We start from the raw sequence: 23,237 nt of genomic DNA on the forward strand, positions 1-23,237 counted from the left end.
GAGGATAAGAGCCAGCAGCTGTCTGCGCACGATATTCGACCCATTGTGCGAGCAAAGCTGCTCCGAATGCAGCCGGCGAGGCCCGCTGATTCAGGCGCTTGCGTGCCGCCGCTCGTGCTGATGGCCCCACGCCCGGCCAGATATGCAGCCTCAGCCGCGTCTCAATACACCGCGCCGAACCAATCGCCTGCACAGTGACCGGATGGAACACAACTGACTCACGCAACGAGCCGAATCAGGAACAACAGCTTAACCCTCTTCCTGGGCCGCCCGTTGGAAGCATTCGCGCCTTTTTTTGCCGGCCCTCCTTTTGTAGATCATATTGTTTGGCAAAACATCAATGCAACTACGTGCGCACGAAATCACGCGCCCAATTTTGCACAACCCACCAACTATTTCACGACATAGCAGCAGTAAGAACGGACTGAGGTCTAATAATGGTGGGCTGCAATTCGCCACTAGCAAAGATTGTGCGACTGGCGACCAAAATAGCCGGCGGCCCAGCGCGGCTCCTCGCCAATGGCCGGGCCGCAAACCGCGCGTACCTTCTGGCCCAGTCCACCTGCAGTGCTGGCTGTCCGCACGGAGCTGGCACCGGACGCGCCGCGACCGCGCCGCGGCCGGCGGCCGGCGCGAGTCCTGCCGCCCGCGGCCCCCTGTCGGGCCAGAGTGCCGCGGGCGGTCTCGACGCTGCCAATAACCGGGCGGCGCCGCTAGACCGGCCCGGCACGCAAACACGGACGGACGGCCGGCCGCCACTCGGGCGGCACCCCGTGTCACTAGCAGCCGTCAGCCGGATCGGTGCTGGTCACCGACGCAGCATTACTGGTCACCGGCTGGTCGCTCACTGGCTCCACATTGGTCGCCCACTCAAAGGACCGCAAAGGTTGTCACTCTTAAATCGCTGATAGGACGCCAACTGGTTTCAATCGCTGGCTCCTCACTGAGTGACGAACGTCAGCAGTCGATGGTCACTGACAGTTCATCGGCTGGTCAGTGACTGGGAACCAAGTTCACCCTCGATCGCTAAAGATGCTCTCCGTGTACAAGATCCTACCACACTACTGGGCAGCTGAGAGGCTGAGACCTGGTGACCACTCTCTTCGCAACACACCGCCCATGGCCCTGCTGAGCTGCTGAGCCCTGCATCATCTCGCTGATCGCTCAGCACCTTCTGAGCGACCGAACCAGAAACGGTCTACGTCTGTCCATAGAGCAACGGGATAGCTGAGTCAGATCCTGAACAGCCATCGGCGCGCAGTGTACGGTCCAGCTTCCCAATCCTTGGCATCAATTTTGTCCATCTAAAATACGCATGATAACTTTTTGTTAAAGGAATGATAACACGTTCATCTGTATGGATGAGGATCTCGGTTCCTCGTTTACGTCCGCAATCAAAAGCTAGCGCCGTGGTCTGTCCGACCTTCATGTGTTGCCTGTTCATGTAACAGCGCCTGTTCAGACTTATCAAGGGAGGGAAGACGACGAAATATCCTCCCGGTACGTGCAAAACGATCAGCATCGTAGCCCAAGGTGCAGAAAATGCCACGATCCAATCGTGCGGTTCTCTAAAGATCATGACGGAACTTGTTGACTAAACATTAAACGTCCTTGAGGGCAGGAGGCTTCCCGCAGCACATCTAACTTGCTGTCGACCATATGCGTGACTCACCAGCGCCTTGCTTTGGGGGTCCAATTTTGTAGTATAATACAAAGCAGATCACCCGGCGCTGTCTGAATGTGTCCTGCCACACACCAGTCAAGACTCGTCCTGCCGCAAACAGTTACGTCACAGACAAACGCCTCGAATCATCGAACAAATCCTACAGAGCGAATTCCCAACCCATGTCGTGGACAGATATTTCTGATGGTCTCAGCTTGACAAGCAGAAAGCCGCCGATCACCGCCGGCCAGCAGCATGAAGCCGAGTGGCACGTCCCCAGCGGCTGGGCTGGGCTGCCGAGACGGCGCCTTCCGCGCCATCTGCTGGGTGATTCATTATGCTGCCGGGCCGGTCCTGCCAGTGGACCACGGCAGGTGCGACCCCTGTCCGACCCCGTCCCTGCGGCAGCGTTTGCAGACGGCACCCTCTCGTGGACCCTCCCCTCTCCCCGGTGGCGTGGGCAGAGATAATTCTCTCCCTCTACCCCGTTCCCCCTCCCCCCCCCCCCCCCCCCCCCCAGCTGACATCCCTCCGGCAGCACCGGCTGAAATAATCTGTATCGGTAGCCCCGCAGAGACCATCCCTCCCTCGCCTCGTAACCCCCGCAGCGCCGGCACATGACCAGCCCGATCACCTCCGGTAGGGCCAGCAAGTGATTTCCCCAGACCCCATCCCCATACTAGCAGCACCGCCAATGATCCCCGAAAACAATCCCTATTCCCTAAGCCTACGCCCACACCAGTAGCGTCGCCAGATTATCCCCTACGCTCACCCCATCCCTCAGCAGTGCCGCCAATGATGCCCCTCCCCTGGCCCCACCCCCCACCAGCAGCGCCGGCCGACGGCAGACGCCTCGGCCGAACAAAGTCGGATCATATTGCCGGCGATAGGCAATCTCGCGACAAATGGCTCCCGGACGTGTTTTAAACTACCAAATAGACAAGTCAGTCATCAGGACGGCGGCCGCGCGCATCCGGGGCCTGTGGGCCCGCCGGCAGGCCCGGCCACGTTCCGCCAGCGCCGGGGCCGTCCGCCGCCGCGCCGCCCACAGAGACCAACTGACGCCCGCTGGGTGCGGACACGGTCTCTGGCAAGCGGAATGGCAAAAGTTGTCTGGAGACACACTTCTCCGAAAGATGACTGGAAGCCGTCTCGAGAAGCGCTCTCTTGGACGTGGAATGAGCCGTGACGTGTCGAGGTCTGGTCTTCAAGAGATGGATGGACACGTGACGGCTGTAGAGACGCTCTTTAGGAAATGGTTTGACACGTGATGTCTGGAGACACGCTCTGTGAGAAATGGCTTGAGACTTGATGTCTGGACGCGCCCTCTTTGGGAGATGGCTGTAGACACGCTCTTTAGGAGATGGCTGTAGACACACTCTTTAGGAGATGGTTCGGCACGTGACGTCTGGAGGCACTCTGCTTGGGAGATGGCGGTAGACATGCCCTTTAGGAGATGGTTTGGCACGTGATGTCTGGAGGCACCCTCTTCAGGAGAGACTGTACATGACGTCTGGAGGCACCTCCTTGAGGAGATGGACGGACATGCTTTGTTCTGGGGCAAGCTCCTGGCTAGCTGTGGAGGCTGCGAGCACTGCACCGCGCCATTCCTGGCGACAAACAAGCTGGAGCAGCTAAATGCGTTTAAGGTGATTTTGCCTTGCGGGCTGAAAGTCAAGAAATTTCGCTTGTCATATGCAAGCAATTTCACAGACTCTTCAGACGAATGTCGTAAACAGGTTGCACAGGACGGGTTAAATGGATACATACATCGGTACGCGCAAGACTGAACTGCCTCCAAATTCGACTCGGTTCGGTGCAAAACGAATGCAAAATGGCGCACCTTAATTTGGAGCCAACATTCTTTGTTGACATAGGCGCGGCAAAGAAAAAAGGCGCGCAATGGTCGTCTAGCGTCTGCGGCCCAGAGTCGAACCATAACATACCGCATCACATCGCTGCATGCTTGACTTGTTTTTACGTCTCAATAGCCTGCGGGGAGGGTAGGATAGCCTACAATTTGAGTACCGTGAGTGTTTTCGTCGTTCAGCCATCTGTAAAATAACAGCCGTCGGTATCTGCAATATGCGTACTTAATTAGCGGTGATGCGCGTGGCATAGTGTACGACGCCTCGGCAACGACGGAATTAGGCATCCTGGAACTGAACATATATTTTTGTTCAGCGAGGGACAGTAACCTTACGGAAATTGATTAGCCATGATTCGGAAATGGCGAGCGGCGAGCACGGAACATTCCCCGACAGCAAGGCGAAAGCCCAGCACTCGCAATTATATAGCCATCGCCAGACATCAACCAGGCAGGAACTCCATCACGCAGCGAGGTGCGATCAATGCTACCGCTGTGCTACCGCTCGTCAACATTGGGCAAACGCGGCGCGCGGCCCGACAGACGTACCGGCGCCAGGTGGTCCCGGCACGGCCCGAAACAGGGAACTGGCGGGCGGTACCAGCGGCAGCGGCAGCGGCAGCCGAGTCTGAGGCCGGCCGCTGGCTGTCCGCCGGTGGCGCCGGATGGTCTGGCCGGCCGAGGCTGGCTCAGCGCGCCGCCCACCGCACCGTTAGAACAGGGAACTGGCGGGCCGTACCAGCGGCAGCGGCAGCGGCAGCCGAGTTTGAGGCCGGCCGCTGGCTGTCCGCCGGCGGCGCCGGACGGTCTGGCCGGCCGAGGCTGGCTCAGCGTGCCGCCCACCGCACCGTTAGAACAGCTGCTGGGTGCGCAGCGTTCACGGCTGTCATCCGTTTTCATTTGGATGTTGTAGCAGGTAATGGAAACAGTCAAGACTGCTTTGAGAAGGGCAGACAGAAAATAAGATATAAAATATGCACCTTAGAATGTGATGATGAGCTCCAACGGAATGGACTGCCTTATGCAAGGATTTCAACCAAGCCAGTGCAATGAAAATGCGGCATCAAGTCGTACTAACTTTGATATAAGTAACTTCAAACAAATTTCATTAGCCCGGGACGTCAATAGCGCATTCTCAAGTACTCCGGGATCATAGCTCGCTTCTATGGCTGGTTTAAAAGGTGGCTAGTTCCACCAACGTTTTAAAGCTAAGCTACATTAAAGCAATCGACAAGGCTTTCAGATCACACTTAACCGCTTCCTAGATGTGGTACGTTAGCTGGAATTGCCCCGCCTGGGCAACTGGCTATTTCCAAAAGCTTAATCATTTTTAGGCATCACGAACATTCAGTGAATGATAACTGAGACTACCACTGTAAATCCGCCTTGGCATGTGTATATTCTTCCACGCTTTTGTTAGTAAGCTTGCCGCATCAAACGCTCACTCAAGTGGAGTCGGCTCACACCCCTTCCGACGGAGTTTGCTGATCGCATCTTACAAGCGGGACATCACTGGAGCGTCGCCGACGGCCTGCCCTTTTTGCCGGGGGATATACGCATGCGACTGGAGGACCCAGGCGAGCGCCCCTCAGGAGGGGAGCGAGCAAATTGATGACCTGGGGAGGGAAGGGGGGAGGGCAACACTGATTTGTGTATGAAACTATGACCCACTACGCCGGTGGCTGCCGTGAGGGAGCACGCCGGCATCAGGCAGCCGTGCCACTTGATCATTAGACGTCGAGGACTTCCGGTCCGGCATCTCAACACGCCGGTGGCAGTACTACCGAATCAGAAGCACGCCACACGTATGCCAGGCATCTGCACGACCCTGTTCACGAATAAGAGTTCTACAGCGGCACTGCAGTGTTAATAGTGGCCGACTGACAAGAACGACAACATAACGATCGGGGTGTGGGGCACACCTCAATATATGAAAAAATACTGGTGGACCCAGGCGCCCTGGCTCGGTCGAATTTGTTTCATGCTTTGTCTGGGTCATAGCAAACAACGCAATATGGAGATTTATGCCCTGCCCCACCGGCACCGTGCACACGTACTCCCTTGCCCTGACCGCGACTCAAAGTAGTCGGGGCACCATACCGCACTCTTGCGCACAAATTCAGCTCAATCCCGCATACCAGCACCTCATGGATTCGTAGCTCAGGCGCCTCCTGCGGCCGACCCATTGTGCTGTTCCAAAATCAATCGGGTAATCATGGCTCTTTCAAGTCGCACAATGTCTGCATAATCTATTTAGCCGGGACAATGCGAGCCACAGAGCGCAGCGCGTCACCCAAGAGGGATAATCGAGTTTGCCGCGCGCCGCTAAAAGCCTGTCAGCGCGCCCCAGCTGCGGGGGTGGCGCCTGTCCGGCCGGGTCGTGACCCACAGGTGCGCCGCCTTGTCCCGGCCGCGGGGGTGGCGCCTGTCCGGCCGGGTCGTATCCCACAGGTGCGCCGCCTTGTCCCGGCTGCGGGGGTGGCGCCTGTTGGCCGGGTCGTGACCCGCAGGTGCATCGCCTTGTCCCGCGGCACAGCGCGGCCAGCGCGGCACAGCATAGCACAGCACAGCACAACACGGGATCGCAGCGCGCCACGCCGCACCGAACGCAGCGCCGCCGCGCCGCCACCGCATTACGCCACAATACGAGCCAATAAACCAACCGTTATCAGGCCCAAACTTCGCAAATAACTCCACCCACACAAAAACATGATGCAATATAAAATCTGACGTTGTTAAGGCGCTGGCTCGGCCAGATTTGAGACCACTCGCCGCCGTCGGAATGACAAACAAGAGCAGCCATGTTTTGATAAGCGGCACGCGACCAGGCCGAGGCAATTCTGCGCACGATCGAGCCGGCGGCGGTCACGAGGGTCATCTATGCTCGTCCCCAGCACGAAAGAGGCACGCTAGCACCACCGGCCAGCGCCCGGCCCGTCCCGGAAGATGCGCTCGCGACGCGGGCCGCAAGCAGTGGCGTGACAGGGGACTCAGAGACAGAAACACAGAGGCGTTACTTACCGACGGCGGCGGCGAACGACAGGACGTGGGCCAGAAGCACATAAGCCGCCACGGCCATCCTCTCCCTACGGACAACAGGCGGCACGGTCAGTCACGGCGACGGAGCCGAGCGTACCGCACGGCTAGGAACGGGAGCCGGAGCGGGCAGGCGGATGGGAAAACGGGGTACTCTACCGCCTAGCCGCACAGCGGGCCGCAGCAGGGGCACGCGGACGGGCGGGCGGGCGCGGCCGGCGCCGGCTTCAGGAGCGTTGCCGTCGCCGAACGGGCTGTTGCTGCGGCCGGCCGGGCGGCGAGCGCGGCGGGGCCCCTGCCGCCACGCCATCCATGTGGACGCGCGCCGCCGGTAACGCGGTGCGGCGCGCGGCTGGCGCCAGCGCCGGCGTCCGCTTCAATCCCAGGCCGAGGAGTCTGCGGCGCGCAGCTCCCTCTCTCTTTCTCTCAGCGCGGCGGCGTCCTGCCAGGCCGCTTCAGCCGGCCACGCCGCCCGCCGCCGCACGGAGTCGCGGATTCAGTCCGACGAAGGGCGATGAGTTGGTGCGACGAGCTGGAGCGATGAGCTGGTGCGACGACCCTGAGCGACGAGCTGGAACGATGAGCTGGTGCGACGATCCCGAGCGACGAGCTGGAGCGCGAACGCGTGCGGGCGACAGGCCTGGCGACAGCAGGCGAGCGAGCTACAGGGAAACGCCGGCAGCTCGGCCGGTGTCGGCGCCGGCGGCTAGCGTGCCGGGAGCTGGTGCCGTCGACAACAGGGCGGCGCGCCGCGTGCCCGCGCCCGAATATTAATTCCCAGCCGATATGAGGCGTGCTGTTTTGTCGCGGCCCGATCGGCGGCCCGCTGGTCCGCGTAATTCCTACCCGGGGGAGGCGCTAAAAACAAACGCCGCCGAGCAGGCACGCGCCGACACCGGGCGCTGTTTGACGGGCGGCGGCGGTGGCGGGCGCCGCCCCGCCTCCGGGCGCAGGCACGCGTCCACCGATTGTCGACGCGTGGCACGTACGCTCCGACATTGAGCCGCGCCTGTTTGGAAGGATTAGGATCGACCGTTATGGCAGACGCGGCCACTGTAAAAGGCCAGCTCCAGACGGCCGCAGTTCGGCCCGAAAGACGCCAGCTATGGCGTGCAAGGGCTCAAGGTCCCGGATGGCGCTACGTGACAGAGGACGACCCTTCTCCATACCTAGACCTATTCATCCAAATGAAAATAATCGATTCTAGAATCTCGATCATGCCTGGCGACACATACTTGTACAGGCATATCCCCCCCCCCCCCCCCCCCGTCGCTCCGACAAACCACACTGCCGGCGAGCCGAGACCTCGGCACAACCTGTGGTCGGGCCTCACGCGCTCACGCCACTGCGGCAGCGGGCCGCCGGTCGGTCGAGCCGCCTCCAGCGCCGGGGACCGCTCCTCAGCCGTCGCCGCCGGAGCTACACCGCACTACTGGCCGCGCCGCCGGCCGGCCACCGCACCCCACGACGCCGCGCGCCGCCTCTCGCCCACCTCGGCCGCGGCACACAGGTCGGCCGGGCCGCGGCCGCGCCGAGCGTCCCCAGCCCGGTCACGTGACGCCGACGCTGCCGCTCATTGGCGGTCGGCGGCGGCGGTGGCGACGGCGGCGACGGCCGGCGCCGGACCGCTGGCCGGCCGCTCAGACGACAGTGCGTCTCGTCTAAGGTGCGCGTCCGGAGGTTGCCTCCGGCAGAGGCGTGCACGGCGGACTCGAGCAGCTGACACGGACGACCCGACACGAAACTAGGTGAGCATCACAGCGACAGGACAGTGTTGGCTGGTGGACACTCACAGTCTAGGCCACAAATGAAAAGTTAGAGAGCTCGATGTTTTCAGATGTGTTTCCCTCCATGTTGGCAGCACCGATGCGTACAATACCGATCCCGCCATCCACACGGTGCCCCGCGCAATTTAAATCAAATTCCTCCCACTATACCTATCCGCGAAAATCGTGCATCCCACCGGCATCCGACAATGTTTGCGAGCTGTCCAACAATGTCGTGACATCCGCCTTGTGACGGGGCGTCGGCGGCGCTAGCGCTGGTCAGCCTGCAGAGCGCAGCCGAGTGTGGCGGGAGAAGCCCCTGGGAGCGGCCAGGCTCACCACACTTCCGGGAGGGCAGCGCGAGAGCGCCATCTACTGGCCCCTCCCATGCAGTATAGGAAAGTTGGTTTCCGTCCTTGGGGAGCGAGAACACAAAATTTAAACTCGCGGTTTGTATTGGGAATAAAATAGCCCAGGTGCGCGTGCACTGTGTACACAGCTGCTGTTGTAGAACATGCTTAAGCAGTACCTCACAGCAAATATCATGCACTAGCTGGTCTACGTAATTGCGAGATACCGCTGAAGATTGGCAGCTTGTAATTCTGACAGCTCCTAGCTTACTAAGTAAGTGTTTCCTGCCTAAGTGTATTCTAAAACATACTGCACTTTTTGAAACTATGGAGCGGATGGAAGGTGTTGGACGGAGTGTTAAAAAGCGTGAGTAGAACGTGTCAGATAGTGTGCAGACAGTGACGTTAAATGTTGTAAACCTGTTGAAAAACTCCCCATGGCATGCTACGCCAGCATAATGCTTAAAATGTCATGTCGGCCACTACAATATAAATAGGAGCATCTAGCAGACAGACGCAAGTGCAGCTGCCCATGCGCCAAGGCTTTTTTCTTCCTCACTTGGTCGCCAGATGCCGGGGCAACGTGATACGCGCCTAGGCTTCCACTAACCTAGATATATTCAATTTCGGGCCAAGTGTGACATTTCCTTTTTGGTTGCATGAAAATTTAGTCCCTTCTCCGACTTTGAGAAGAAATTTGGGAAAACATCGTTTTTACCATTTAATCGGATTTAACGATTTTCTCTGCTCACCTTTTACCCAAACTTATGTGCAAAAATGGACAGCCTTGGACGTCAGAATACTGCTGCTTTGTGATTGGGACCATGCTGTGTGATTGGGACCTGAGGTAAATTCAGTAGCGGCAGAGATTATTTCCTCCCCATACAGAAAACCAGCCCTACATGATCAGCACCTCATACATTTACTCACCGACGCTGAGTCCGATACAATGCTATGAATATTGCATGACGCTGAGCTAAATGTAGAAATAGGCTTTATATTCCCAAAAAAATGTCACTGTTAGAACCCGACATGGCTCCCGCACGGCTTTTCTAAATAAACGTCGGAAAATCAGAATGCTACAGAAAAGGAGCACAGAGGAGCAGCCTTCAACGATAACGTCGTTGTCAGTTACCTATCGGTTTTGATGTTGCTTTTCGAAGCTCTTAATAATTTTTCAGACCTTGTGCATTGGCCAAACCTAGATGAAATGAAAAAATCGAACAATTTGCAATCGATGGGCCTGCTCAACCGAGGACATGAAACTCTTCTTTACCTTCATTACACTCATCCCATAATATGGTCGCGAAGCTCCGCAGATGGATATAAAAATTGCAAGATATTTTCCCATGCCCCTTTTGGGCGTTTCCATCCCATATTCAGCTCACATTTCCTGGTAGAGAATCTGCTTCCTCTCCAATGCTTCATCCTGCCCAAGACCTGGAGACTTCGGAGCCGTTGATTTCGATTTCGATTTTTTTTCGTTTCATCCTAACACTATTTTTTCTTTCAACCTCTCCGCCAAAAAACAATCAAATCAATAAACATTTTGCTGATGGCACCATTAACCGCCATTTAGAACTTCACAAAGCATTTGGCCTACATTTCCCGCCTTTGATATCGACGATGTTGGCATCATGTGATGCATTCACCAGCTACAATCTGACTTGACATTCCAGGTGACCCGGCACAAGAGCCAGGCCCCATCATTCATCATATCCCACATCCTGCAAAATTTTATCTACAGGAAATGGAGAAGATGATGCGTACTTTCTGAAACTAACATACTGTGCACCGTGTATGTCTTTTCCTGTCTGTATTTGAACTGACCTGGAATTTGCATCATAATAAAATCCTGAGGCCTACATGCATCCCTTTTAGTCCATGTTGAATTGAAATGAGCTCCATGGTTACAGAGCATGAATTATAGGCTCACGTGCACGAACGTACCAATAATGAACAATGCTTGATGACAATTATGCAGCAAGCATTGGCAGATTACATCAGCGTTGAATGAGACTGGAAGCTGCAATCTACATGCTAATAGCATATCCAACATCATCGAAATGATCTATTGCACCACATGGACATGGGTCATGGGCACACTGACATCACAAGTTGATGACAGGAGTGTAAGTCAGTTGGAGACGATTGCAACCAGTCCAAATGCAATATAACCTCAAATGCTACTCTGATCAGACGCACTGGCCTATTTCCAACGTGTCTTGATTCGTTCACAACGCACCCATCTCCAGCCACGCTCAAGCCAAGGCGATATACAAAAATAAACAAATCGGGATCGTAACACGAGCGCTAGAATAGCCCACGATAGTTTCATCCTCGTCGGCAGCGATATGTCCATTGCCACCCTACGGATGTCGATTGCCACCCTACGGATGTCCATCGCCACGCTAGGAATGTCGATTGCCACCCTAGCCGCGGCACTCGTTTACGCCTGTCAGCAAGAACGGACGAAATTCATAAGCATATGAAACGATACCTTGTAGTTTCACCACATAGTCCAGAAAATTTGAGTCAACGTGGTTGTGTTTTTATAGACACATTTTCTTTTCTCGTCACACCATGCATTTTTTAGGTTTCCGGCACCGTCTTTTTCAGATAAGAAGGGGCCCATTTTAAAGCTGCTCTTTGCGGCTTAGACACTTAAATGAAGCAAACTACAGATGGCATACCAAAATTGCATCAAAATGATAAACACGTTTCATAAAATCCGTTCAAGTAATGTTTTTCTCCCAACCTTTCTATGTAATTGGAGGATGTATCTATTTTTCATTCGTCACTGTTACGTTCCAGTGCCACCAAAATCTTCACCCTAGGTTTCTTTATATTTGGGTCACTGTAAAAAACTAGTGATCAAAAAAGCGCGTGAATGTTTTCTACAAGCTTTTGAAATATATAAATATAAACATTTTACATGATAAATATATAGGAATGTATGATATTTAGGTGAATAATTCACTTAAAGAACGCTTCCAGGCCGCCTGTGCAAAATCACGTCAGCCCCCTCCCCTCCCCCACCTCAGCTTCAAAGGCCATGGTGCACCACGCACACCAATGAAAACGGATGGGACGAGGACCACGTCTATGGGCGCCATTTTGTTCAACTGACTACATCATCAGATCAATATATCAGGTGTGTAGTTTCCTACGCAGTGGTGGAGGCTCCCTCAACATGGTTTCTAGCTGTGCCCCCAAACTTTTAGAAGAACATGGGACGTGGAAAACACACTTGTGGGCATATTTTGTAAGTACATTTTGTTGTTTCTCACTATGCAGTCTTCCCCAGACGTTTCAAAACTATGCCTGCCATATGTACAGCAATGTGTTTGTGTAGGCAGCATGTGCCTTAATTTGAGTGACATCAAATAAAAGATGTGAAGTTCCGTCATACACACACACGCACACGCACGCACGCACGCACGCACGCACGCACGCACGCACGCACGCACACACACACACACACACACACACACACACACACACACACACACACACACACACACACACACACACACACACACACACACACACACACACACACACACACACTCGCGCGCACGCACGCACGCACACGCACACGCACACACACACACACACTCGCGCGCACGCACGCACGCACGCACGCACGCACACACACACACACACACACACACGTGCGCACGCACGCGACGCTATTGCTTGTTAGCAGGGGTGCACATTGTGATTCTGTTTGTTGTCACTGATGCAGTATATAAGCATTCACACAGTATATGCAGTATATAAGCAAGTAGCTGTTTGCCTTCATTGCTGGTATTTGACGTGATGAAAAATAGCGGTGCTGGCCATGGAATGAAATATGCATTGCAATTGAATATGATTTATTTAAGGTAAAGAGCTGGTGGCTGTCATCACTGGCATTTGACATAATGAAAAGCAGTGGTGCTGGCCATGGAGTGAAATCGATATTTATCCATGACAATTAATTTCGGCACCTTGAAGTGTCATTTTGGCTATCATTCATTATTCCATTCCATACACTTGTTTAAGACCATCTTGGGTGCGCTAATGATAGTGGTTTCATTAAAACACCCTCACTAATAGAAATTTCGGGACAGGCTCATTTCTATCATCTGTACACATCTATCTCTGTTGTAAGCAGGGAACAATTTGCATGTTTTTCATTGCATAGTTGTGAAAAATGCCTTGGGGCCAAAAATACAAAAAAACACCGAAATTTCAGGCCCTATACCACACACCAGCTCCCGATCGCCATCAGTCCGTCCAGCCCCGGTACGCGACACGACACGCTTACGGAGCCCTCCGGTCACACCAAACTCCGGTCATGCGTCACAACCGCCTTTCTTGGGATGCAGCCTAACCCGGGCGCTAATACACCAATCTACAGTTAATTATTTATTCCCATACTCGGTTATACCGAAATTGTTCGCGTAATTTGCACCATAAAAAATGTACATACCGTGTCTGCACATTTCTTGCAAAATTGGGCCCAGCGGACGATTTGTAACCAAACATAAATGGTCATCACAATTCATCTATGTTTCGGATCTTGTTTAATCCCGCCCCTTTTCATCAAAGCAAGCCATACCGCCCCAGGACCATAACAGCGCGCTGAAGTAAAGGTCTAATTTGCCCCCCTCCCCCCATGTTTTTTCCAGAGTAACCTCCGAACATGATTCCGACTTGTCCTGTGACTTTGGTGTATAGACCTTTCTTAATTTCTAATATTTCAGAGGTCAAGCGGTCAAACTGACCATCACCCGAGCACGTCGCATTCAACTGGCCACCCGGGAGCGTGTAAATACACTCGACTGACATGCCAACCCAACTATCACGCCAGTAATCATGCTCCACGTCTTAAAAAGCGCGTGTGTCTACTATAAATACTTGAGTAAATAACAGAAATTAGTTGCCTCGATGTAAACACATCAATCTACCGGTGTCTACCCGTCACTACGGAATAATAATGAAGTACGCCCAGGCACATTCAATTGCGTCCCTTCCCTGCCATCTGACCATGCTTGTCCGCCTCACGCGTCCTTGATTACTAAAAACTTGGCTCAGGATGTCAGTTCTCTTCAATTCTCTCTCGCAAACCTGTCAAAGATAGTAGAAGAGGATGCTGGTAACTTATCGACGTGAAAACATAGCATAACGCGCTCAGTCCGGGCTTGCCTCCAAATAACTAATTCCAGTGAAGACGTGCGCAGCCATACGAGTGATAGGAACTAACGGCTACGAAAGGAGCGTTGCACAACATAGTCATAAGGCTCTCACGGGCAGTGCTTGATCACCTCCACTGCAAATTAAACTCATGGTAGGTCTGCACCGCACACGGAGGACGTCTTGCAAGGCTTCCGCGCGGGCTGCAACGGCGGCCCGATGTGGTTAAGAACGTTGCATGTGTAAGTTTGGGAGGAGTTTCTAACATTCGTCCCACTAATGCAATTTCAGTTGATAATACAGTTACGACTGTTCCTCCTAACTTTCCAACCTCCCGGAGAGTTGCAGGAGGGGCCTGTGACCCAACGATTACGCAACCCTCCTGTGGAAATGTCATGCTATATACACTTTATTTCACGGTCAATACATAAAGAAACTTGAACCTGATGCACCAAAGGGCCATCAGGACTATGTGGCTAAAAAGTCGAATAGTCACTGGTCACTGAAACCCCGCGTCACTGGTCCTGTGAGCTGCGTGTCATTGGCCCGATGTACCCCGCGTCGCTGGCCCCGTGTAGCCCGCGTCACTGCCCCCGTGAGCTGCGCGTCATTGGCCCGATGTATCCCGCGTCGCTGGACCCGTGTAGCCCGCGTCGCTGGCCCCGTGTAGCCCGCGTCACTGGCCCCGTGTACTCCGCGTCACTGGCCAGTGTAGCCCGCGTCACTGGCCCGGTGTAGCCTGCGCCACTGTGCAGTGCAGCCCGCGTCACTGGCCAGTGTAGTCCGCGTCACTGGCCAGTGTAGCCCGCGTCACTGGCCCGGTGTAGCCCGCGTCACTGGCCAGTGTAGCCCGCGTCACTGGCCGCCCAGTCGACGGCCGGACGTCGGACGCGTCTGAGGAACGGCACGGCGACGGCGCGGCAGCCACACTCCGCCGCCATTCGCCGGCTCAGTTAGCAATGCATGCCTCTGCTTATCATGAGCACCGCGGCTACTCACGGCGTTTGACACTGCAGCGACGGGCTGCAGAGAATTGACTCAGCGTGCGGGTCTCCAACGCAGCTCTCCTGCCCCGAGGTCCGATGTGCCAACGCGGCACTATCCCGCAAAGCCGCACTGTTGGCTTGCCTGTCTTCTTCCGACCACGACAGTAGCTATACACAATTGGCTGCACCGTAAGCGCGCATCAATATTCAAGCAAATATCGAAGTGAAACAAGACACTGTCACTCAAGGATAGTGCACAGATGCAAATGCATTGTTGATGTGTCCACTTGCGAGCTATCTTTTCGCTCCAGTTCAAACTGCACTAGTAATCCCAATGTCGTTGGGGGTCAACGCGCCCGCTGTGGACCTACGCCTGCCTCAACGGACCTCTAGCGGGCCCCCTTAGAGGGGAAGGCGGCCTGAGCAAGCTGTGGACCTACTCCTGCCTCACTGGATCCCCAACGGGCCCCCTCAGAGGGGAAGGAGGGCCTGCGCAAGCTGTGGACCTACTCCTGCCTCACTGGACCCCAACGGGCCCCCTCAGAGGGGAAGGAGGGTCTGCGCAAGCTGTGGGCCTACTCCTGCCTCACCGGATCCCCAACGGGCCCCCTTAGAGGGGAAGGCGGCCTGCGCAAGCTGTGGACCTACTCCTGCCTCACTGGACCCCAACGGGCCCCCTTAGAGGGGAAGGCGGCCTGCGCAAGCTGTGGACCTACTCCTGCCTCACTGGACCCCAACGGGCCGCCTTAGAGGGGAAGAACAGCCTGAGCAAGCTGTGGACCTACTCCTGCCTCACCGGATCCCCAACGGGCCCCCTCAGAGGGGAAGGAGGGCCTGCGCAAGCTGTGGACCTACTCCTGCCTCAACGGACCCCTAGCGGGCCCCCTTAGAGGGGAAGAACAGCCTGAGCAAGCTGTGGACCTACTCCTGCCTCACCGGATCCCCAACGGGCCCCCTCAGAGGGGAAGGAGGGCCTGCGCAAGCTATGGACCTACTCCTGCCTCACTGGACCCCAACGGGCCCCCTTAGAGGGGAAGGAGGGCCTGCGCAAGCTGTGGACCTACTCTTGTTGTTTGTTGACTGGGGTTTTAGGGCGCGCCGACTGCTAAGGTCAATTTGCGCCCATAACAGTTCAGTGACTACCTAGGTGTGTAAATGGCTAGTGCTGCCTCGCGGTCCCGTGCTGGCATTTCTCCCGTCAAAGACCAGTGTCTCCTGTATTTGTGGTAAGCAGAAGACCCCCCTGACATTTCTTCCGTCAAAGACCAGTGTCTCTTGCACTTGTGGCAAGCAGAAGACCCCCTGGCATTCCTCCCGTCAACCGCCAAAGACCAGTGTCTCCTGTATTGTGGTAAGCAGAAGACCCCGTGCTGACATTTCTCCCGTCAAAGATCAATGTCTCCTGTATTTGTGGTAAGCGGAAGGCCCCGTGCTGACATTTCTTCCGTCAAAGCGGATACTTCAAATCGAGAGTAGGAGCTTTCCAGAAGGATTTCAAGAAAACTGATATTAGCGACGCACGAAGCGTGAGTGTCCGATCTACAAGTGAAAAGCGCACAAAAGATTGCGTTCTTCCTTTACAGCTAGGCATGCTGATTTTTAGTACCTGTCATAAAGACTTCCTCCACCCTAAGTTTTTTGTTTAAGTGCCACGCAGAAGACATGAACCGCCTTGACATCGGTGACTTCTGCAGTCGTTGCCACTGAGAATATTGCACGGACTTCAAGTCCGTGTAATGCTCTGCTCGAATTACTTGTGGAACGTTGAGACACATTCGTTCCTGTTGCTAACATGGAAGGTTACAGGGGGTACACACCAACGGGCGAAAAGAGGGTGGTTCTTAACACGCAAGCATGAGCATATCCCACAACATTCATCTCAACTGCGGGCCAAAATCTAGGTAGAGCCACACCTGCGCCAGTCGTTCGCACGTGCTTGGCAGGTTGATACTGATCAATGACGCTGCACGTTAACATTTCCCTCATTCCCGGCCAAATTATACCTAATTCCGGACATGTTCCGATTAGTGAAATAACTGGAAATCGATATCGCATTAAATGCAGCATGAACTTATCTAATGGGTCCATGTACTAACATGCACGGGATTGATTAGCATAATGGACGCTAAGGCGAATTGCAACGCATTTGACCCCTACAAACGTGGTATACGAGGACAGAAACGGACAGTGTATGCAATGTATGGCGTTTGGGTCGAAACATAACAGAGGGTGAAATTTGGTACGATGTGTGTGTGTGTGTGTGTGTGTGTGTGTGTGTGTGTGTGTGTGTGTGTGGTGTGTGTGTGTGTGTGTGTGTGTGTGTGTGCGTGCGTGCGTGCGTGTGTGCGTGCGTGCGTGCGTGCGTGCGTGCGTGCGTGCGTGCGTGCGTGCGTGCGTGCGTGCGTGTGTGTGTGTGTGTGTGCGTGTGTGTGTGTAAGTATGTATGGCAGTACAAAGTATCGTGTCGGTCGGTGTCTAGTTCTAGTGTCGGTCAAATTCTAAAATTAGCACTACCAAAGGGTAAGCCGTTGCGTTTGAGGCGTTTCTGCACGTGCTGAATACGGTTTTTAAAGATATTTTCGGTTTCATCATCATTATCGTGGGCGCTAAGCACCCGGTTATCAGGCTGGAAAGGCGTTATACCTTGGCTTGAAACACGTGTGGAGAAATGTAACTCCACGCAACCACCCATGATTAGAGGGACTTGGATTTTAATGTCAACCGAGCACATCATTTTTGCAAAGAAATTTGAGAACAATGCTGGATACACTAAATAGGCTAAGTTTCCCCGCGCCAGAAAACCGTGAACGTACAGTTCGGTACTCTCTTACCGCAAGCAAACGCCTCAGAATGGCATAAAACGTATAGTAATACCAACCTTTTATGCCTAATACGCCAAGAATCTCACATTAGGACGAACGTATCAGGAAGTCATACACATAGAACCGACGACGCCACCCTCAATCTTCGGGTCCGGGTCCCCGGGACAGGGCGACATCAGGCATGTCATTACCGCTCGCATTTTTCTGACGAGAAGGTGGGATTGATGACCGCGGCGCGGGCGGTGTCTGACAGCCGCTAGATTAAAACTGCGCCGTTGGCCTGTGTCGCCGCCGTCATTCCCCTATCAATCTATTTATCATGCAAATTGCACCATAGGCAGAGCTTGCGGCCGACGCCAGCCGCATGAGCCTTGTAGTGCCACCTAGTGTCCGTTTTGCAAACTTGAGTACGCGCACGTCACTCACCAGATGTCACTGCCAGCGCAAGCGCCACGGCGCCTCACGTCACGTGACATTGGCGGGGCATTGATCCGACGTCCCGCGGCCGCCCCTGTTATTCTCGACAGTCCCGTCCGCCGGGCACCTGGCACCTGAGTAGCATCGTTATGAACCGTGGCCGGTTTCGGGTCCGTCCCACCGCCCCGAGCCTGTGCTGCGGCACTCATTGGTCATTTGACCAATAACCTGTCTGCAAGGTTGGGCAAGGGCCGCCGTAACCGCTATTTCCGGAGAGCATGAAGGAATGCAGCGACGCGCTGGACCAGAAATGAGCAATCCGCCGTCCAGACATGCCGTAAGTTTTTCAGAGAATGGTCACACTGCACATCGCATCCTCGACGGGCCGCATGCCCTAAACAGGGAGTGAGCCGCTGGAGCACTCGCTCGGATGCGCCGAATGCAGTCAAGTCACGAGCGCACGCAGGCATGTTAGAGGTGGCAGTGCCTTTTTCTGCACCTTCCGGCGACAGAACGTTGAATTTTGTAGAGATGGAGGGACTCCGCTGAGTCCCTCCATCTGAAGAGATTTGGTGCGTGAGCAAAACGTTTAGACACACAGCACGCGCATGGAGAGACGTGGCACCCCCGTCCCACCGGACCTGCGTTCTCGTCAGCCACACACAGCACGCGCATGGAGGGACATGGCATCCCGGTCCCGTCGGACCTGTGTTCCCGCCAGCGACACACAGCACGCGCATGGAGGGACATGGCATCCCGGTCCCACCGGACCTGTGTTCTCGCCAGCCGCTCTCTTTATACTGGAACGTGTCGGAAAAAATCCCAGCTTTAGCACTGAACCGATGAAAAGCCGACGGTGGAGCATTCCCATGAATGACGCCGCGTCACAACAAGGTGGGACGACGCTGTCACCGCTGGCTCTAAATTGGTTGAGGACTGGAAAGCACCCCCACTAGAGACAACATTCGCTGCGTCCTCCAAACGAAACGGTGGCAGCTTTTTTGGTCAACCAACTCTCTCTGAATATGAATTTTACGCCTCGACCCCTCGTCCGCGCACGCATTACGCTATTGCCGTCTGGGGTATCTGCCGTCTGGGGTGTCACGCCACGCACAATCCGCTATTGCCATCTGGGGTGTTGTCTTTTTGCCGGTTATAGTCGGGTTTGCGCCTGCGAGATGGACGCCACTGCCTGGCCCCATTCCCGCTCCGACTGCGACGCAATCAGTCCAGCCGGAGTCGATGGATCAGGCCATCGGCCGGCTTACCAGCCCGGGACCAAGTCATTCCAACTTCACAGCCCATCTGGGCGCGTGTTGTACAATCGGAGTACGGTATCACATGTGGACCGAGTCATTCCACCTTCACAACCCATCTGGGCGCGTGTTGTACAATCGGAGTAAGGTATCAAATGTGGAACGCGCCATTTCCGTTGGAACTGGTCATCTTCACACCTCAGCATATGACAAACAGTGGCAAATGCGTTGTTCCGTCCTATGGTCTTGGTTCCGCCGTCATTACGGATGGCCCAACGCCATCTGATTTCAATGTCATCAGCAAAGCCGTGCGTACCATGCGAGCCGCATCCTCTCCCTGACGTCTGCACTGTGTTGTGGCTCTCGTTGTTAGGCGCGTTTTGCGCACTGTTCCTCATTATTCGTCCCACTTCCTTATCACTGAATGTGTCTGTGCCGCACGCGCGCGTGTCCCAGCCATGCGAGGCTGCACCCGTCGGCCGCTGTCCCAGCCATGCGAGGCCTGCACCCGTCCGCCGCTGTCCCAGCCCTGCAAGGCTGCACCCGTCGGCCGCTGTCCCAGCCCTGCAAGGCTGCACCCGGCGGCCGCTGTCCCAGCCCTGCAAGGCTGCACCCGTCGGCCGCTGTCCTTTTGCATTGCGTCCGAGGTGCAGCGGCACGGCGTGCGTGACCCGGTGCACGGCGGGCTGCCTCGGCCCGGCGCCGGCCGCTCCGGACGCGCCGTACCGGACTCGTCTGAGCCGCGTCACCGGCTCGGCTCGGCTGAACGACAGCCGGCACGTCAGAGCCGGGCCAGTCCGGCTCGGAGGCCCGCTCGCCGTGTGTGGCTCGGCCGCAGCAAACCGGCCCACAGCACCACCTCTCACGGTCGGGCCGTGGAGCCGGCGGTGCGGTACGAGGGAGCCGCTGGTCCCGGCCAGCTGTACCCCTCCCCCCCTGCCTTTGCACAGGTCTCGCCACGCCATGCAAAACTTCCTCGCAGTGCACCAGCGCACCCCTGGACCCAGTGGTCACCCAACTCCTAAACCAAACACAAACACGAACCCAAACCCCCACCCCCAAACCCAAACCCAAACAAGAGTCCCAACCCAAACCCGAACCAAGCCTAAAACCACAAACCCCAAAACTATAACAAAAACCGGAATCCCTGCTGCTGACTGCACGCCCCACGCTTCAAAAGCCTCCTACCCACCTCCGCCCCATACAAACCCCACACGACGGCCGCAAAGCCGCCGGCGACTCCCCAAAGGCCCATGGGGCCCCGTTCAGCAGCGGACATTCCAGCCGTGATATCCGTGCCGGAACAAGCGATGAGGGTGTCGCTTTCTCCGCCGACAGGCGGTGGAACCTCGTCGAGGCACCGCCAGCGGCCCGGCCCCGGCCCGGCGGCCGGCATCGCCGCTACCGGGCGCCGTCACAACAATGTTTAGCTCGGAGTACCGCTGTCCATCCACTCACCACTGGCGCTAGGCATGCAGCCGGCCGGCCTACAGACCGTAACGCCCGTCCGCACAACAGAACCAGCGCGACTGAACTGGTTTGGCATTCCCCTCCCCGGCTGATTTATGCGCAACATGCTAACGAATTGGACGTTCCGCCCGCTTGCACACCCAGGTTACCCGCCAGTGGGAGAGCTGAGCTCAGGTTGCGGCACAGCATGTGACCCAAGTCCCCAGCACCTGCTCGGAAGCGCAGCGGTCGCCCCGCGATCGGAAACCACGCCACAAAACAGCGGGAGTCCAATCCTCCGTGGCCCAGATACGACGGCGTCCTTTTTACGAGCATAATCCTGCCGGGCCAGTGCGCCGAGCGGCCGCCACGCGGCGCCACCGGTCGTGGGCTTCGATCCTGGTTCGCGTGTGAGGTAACAGAGCTTTATTAGCGCTCGGAACGGCAGCGAGCGCGAAAATCAATGGCAACTGGGCGTCCGGTCGTTCCGGGCCGTTTCTCCACCGTATACGCGAGGCCTTGGCCGCCACCTGAACCGACGGCCGGGCTCGCTGGGACGTCCTACGAGGCGTCGACCGGTCCGGTGGTGCCAGCTGCGCCGACCAGTGTGGATCGGCCACCCGAGGCCATCTGTTTTGAAGACGAGAATCGCTTCCAAATCACACTTGCATAATATTAAAGGGGTAAAAGTTGACACCGCACAAAAGAGCTCGAGGGTAGGGGCTCACTCGGAGCGTGGCTCACCTCAGAGTGTAGGGGCTCACTTGGAGCGTGGCTCACTCCAGAGTGTAGGGGCTCACTTGGAGCGTGGCTCACTCAGAGTGTAGGGGCTCACTCGGAGCGTGGCTCACTCAGAGTGTAGGGGCTCACTCGGAGCGTGGCTCATGGGATTCAATATGGCCGTAATCAGTCGGTGCCGCGACAGAGCAGTCGTTCGCATTAGTATAATACCACAACCAGTGACACACCGCCGTTGACAAGTCAGCTTGGGTCATTCATATAGGAATGCAGGGAAACATCAAAAGGCCGGCACATGTAAGCTTCAGTATTTCTACATCGTATGAAACGTGTCTGCTCCCACCACCACCTCTGCCCTGGCAGCATGTCTCTGGCAGTAAGCTTGCTTTCGGCCGCAGCGCCATATCACACCGCAACATCTCCGCTGCAAAAGTGGCCGACGTAGCGAAGCGCGGGCAGTGTGTCATGCACGAGAGCCTGTTCTCCAGAAGCACCAAGCCCGGCCGGCGCGAGCGCGGCGCGTCGGCCGGCAATCTACGTCGGCCGGCAGGGCCCCACCCCGGTCGGCCATGCTGGGAGCGGTAAACCGATCCAGCGCGGCGTAACTCGGCTGCTGCTGCCAGGCCTCCCAGAGCCGAAAGTCCAGGGCCGCTTTCGGCGTCACGGCCGTGGTGAAGCATTGAGCGCCGACGGTGGCGCGGTGTGCAGTCGCATCAGATCCTGGATTCTTTGCAACCGTTGTGTTAAAAAGGCAGCAAAACAAAAACAAAACAACAACAAAATTGGTTACAATATTTCCCGACCGTCAACATTTCACACGTTGCTACGGCTAAGTGTCTGCTTCATGCTCCGAGCACGCATTAACGAGTGGAGCTGCTTGGAAGCTGTTTCAATATTCTCCAGCCATGGGAACGCCCAGAATAAACGGACTGCAGTAGCGGTATGCAGATTTTTGCCGAACTTCAGATGGTTTGAGGAGATGCTATGCAAATTTCTGCCGAGATACATGGGGTTCGAGAACGCGCCAAAGTGCACCTCGAGGCGTGCTGAATTAGATACAACTTATAGGTCAGAGCCAATCCAGACGCCGTGCGAACTTATGGCCTTACGATTGCCCGCGGCCCGCCGGTAACGAATGCTTGGAAACGCATGTTTCATATGTACCAGATGTCTTCGGTGAATCGGTCTGATTTCAGGCGTCACCCTGCTCCATTTCGGAGTGGTCCATGTGGAAATAAAGGAACTTCAGGCACACAGACCAGACCCACAAGAGCTGCGCACGCGTCAGGTTCACATCATGACCGTGATTCTTGCGTGGTTGTACGACATTCGCCGTCGTGACAGGTGAGGGCGGTGTGAAACTTTGCCAGGCAAGAGCGGGTGTAATAGAACTGACCACAAAAGCATCTGTGTGACGTGGTAACGCATGGCTGGGCCGACGAGACATGTCAGGGCGTAATAGGTGTGCGGGGCTGCTGATCGGTGGCGCGAGCCGGACCAAACCAAAAAGCAAACAAACGAAGACTTACCCCCGCTCAAAGCCCGCCCCGGCGCGTGGAATCACAGCGCCGAGTATATAATCACGTCGCAGAGGGGTGACCCAGCCAGCGCCAGTACATCCGACTGCAACCGAGACAGCGAAGGCCGCGACGACGGGTGTGCCGGCTAGCAGCGGCCCACAGTGGGCGCCCCGGCCACTGTGGGCC

General features: G+C 55.9%; 1 protein-coding gene across 1 annotated transcript in view; it reads right to left on the reverse strand.

Annotated features, from left to right (window-relative positions):
• Nucleotides 1-23,237, reverse strand: part of Lar (tyrosine-protein phosphatase Lar) — a gene marked incomplete in the record, with an annotated part of 167,496 nt that overhangs the window by 117,640 nt on the left and 26,619 nt on the right. Inside the window, 1 exon segment of the mRNA XM_037238801.1 lies at nt 6,552-6,616. Coding sequence (XP_037094696.1) covers nt 6,552-6,609 — 58 coding nt within the window.

Source organism: Pollicipes pollicipes, unplaced genomic scaffold, assembly GCF_011947565.3.
Source record: "Pollicipes pollicipes isolate AB1234 unplaced genomic scaffold, Ppol_2.1 Scaffold_3087;HRSCAF=3621_pilon_pilon_pilon, whole genome shotgun sequence".
In the NCBI taxonomy this organism is placed as follows: domain Eukaryota; kingdom Metazoa; phylum Arthropoda; class Thecostraca; order Pollicipedomorpha; family Pollicipedidae; genus Pollicipes; species Pollicipes pollicipes.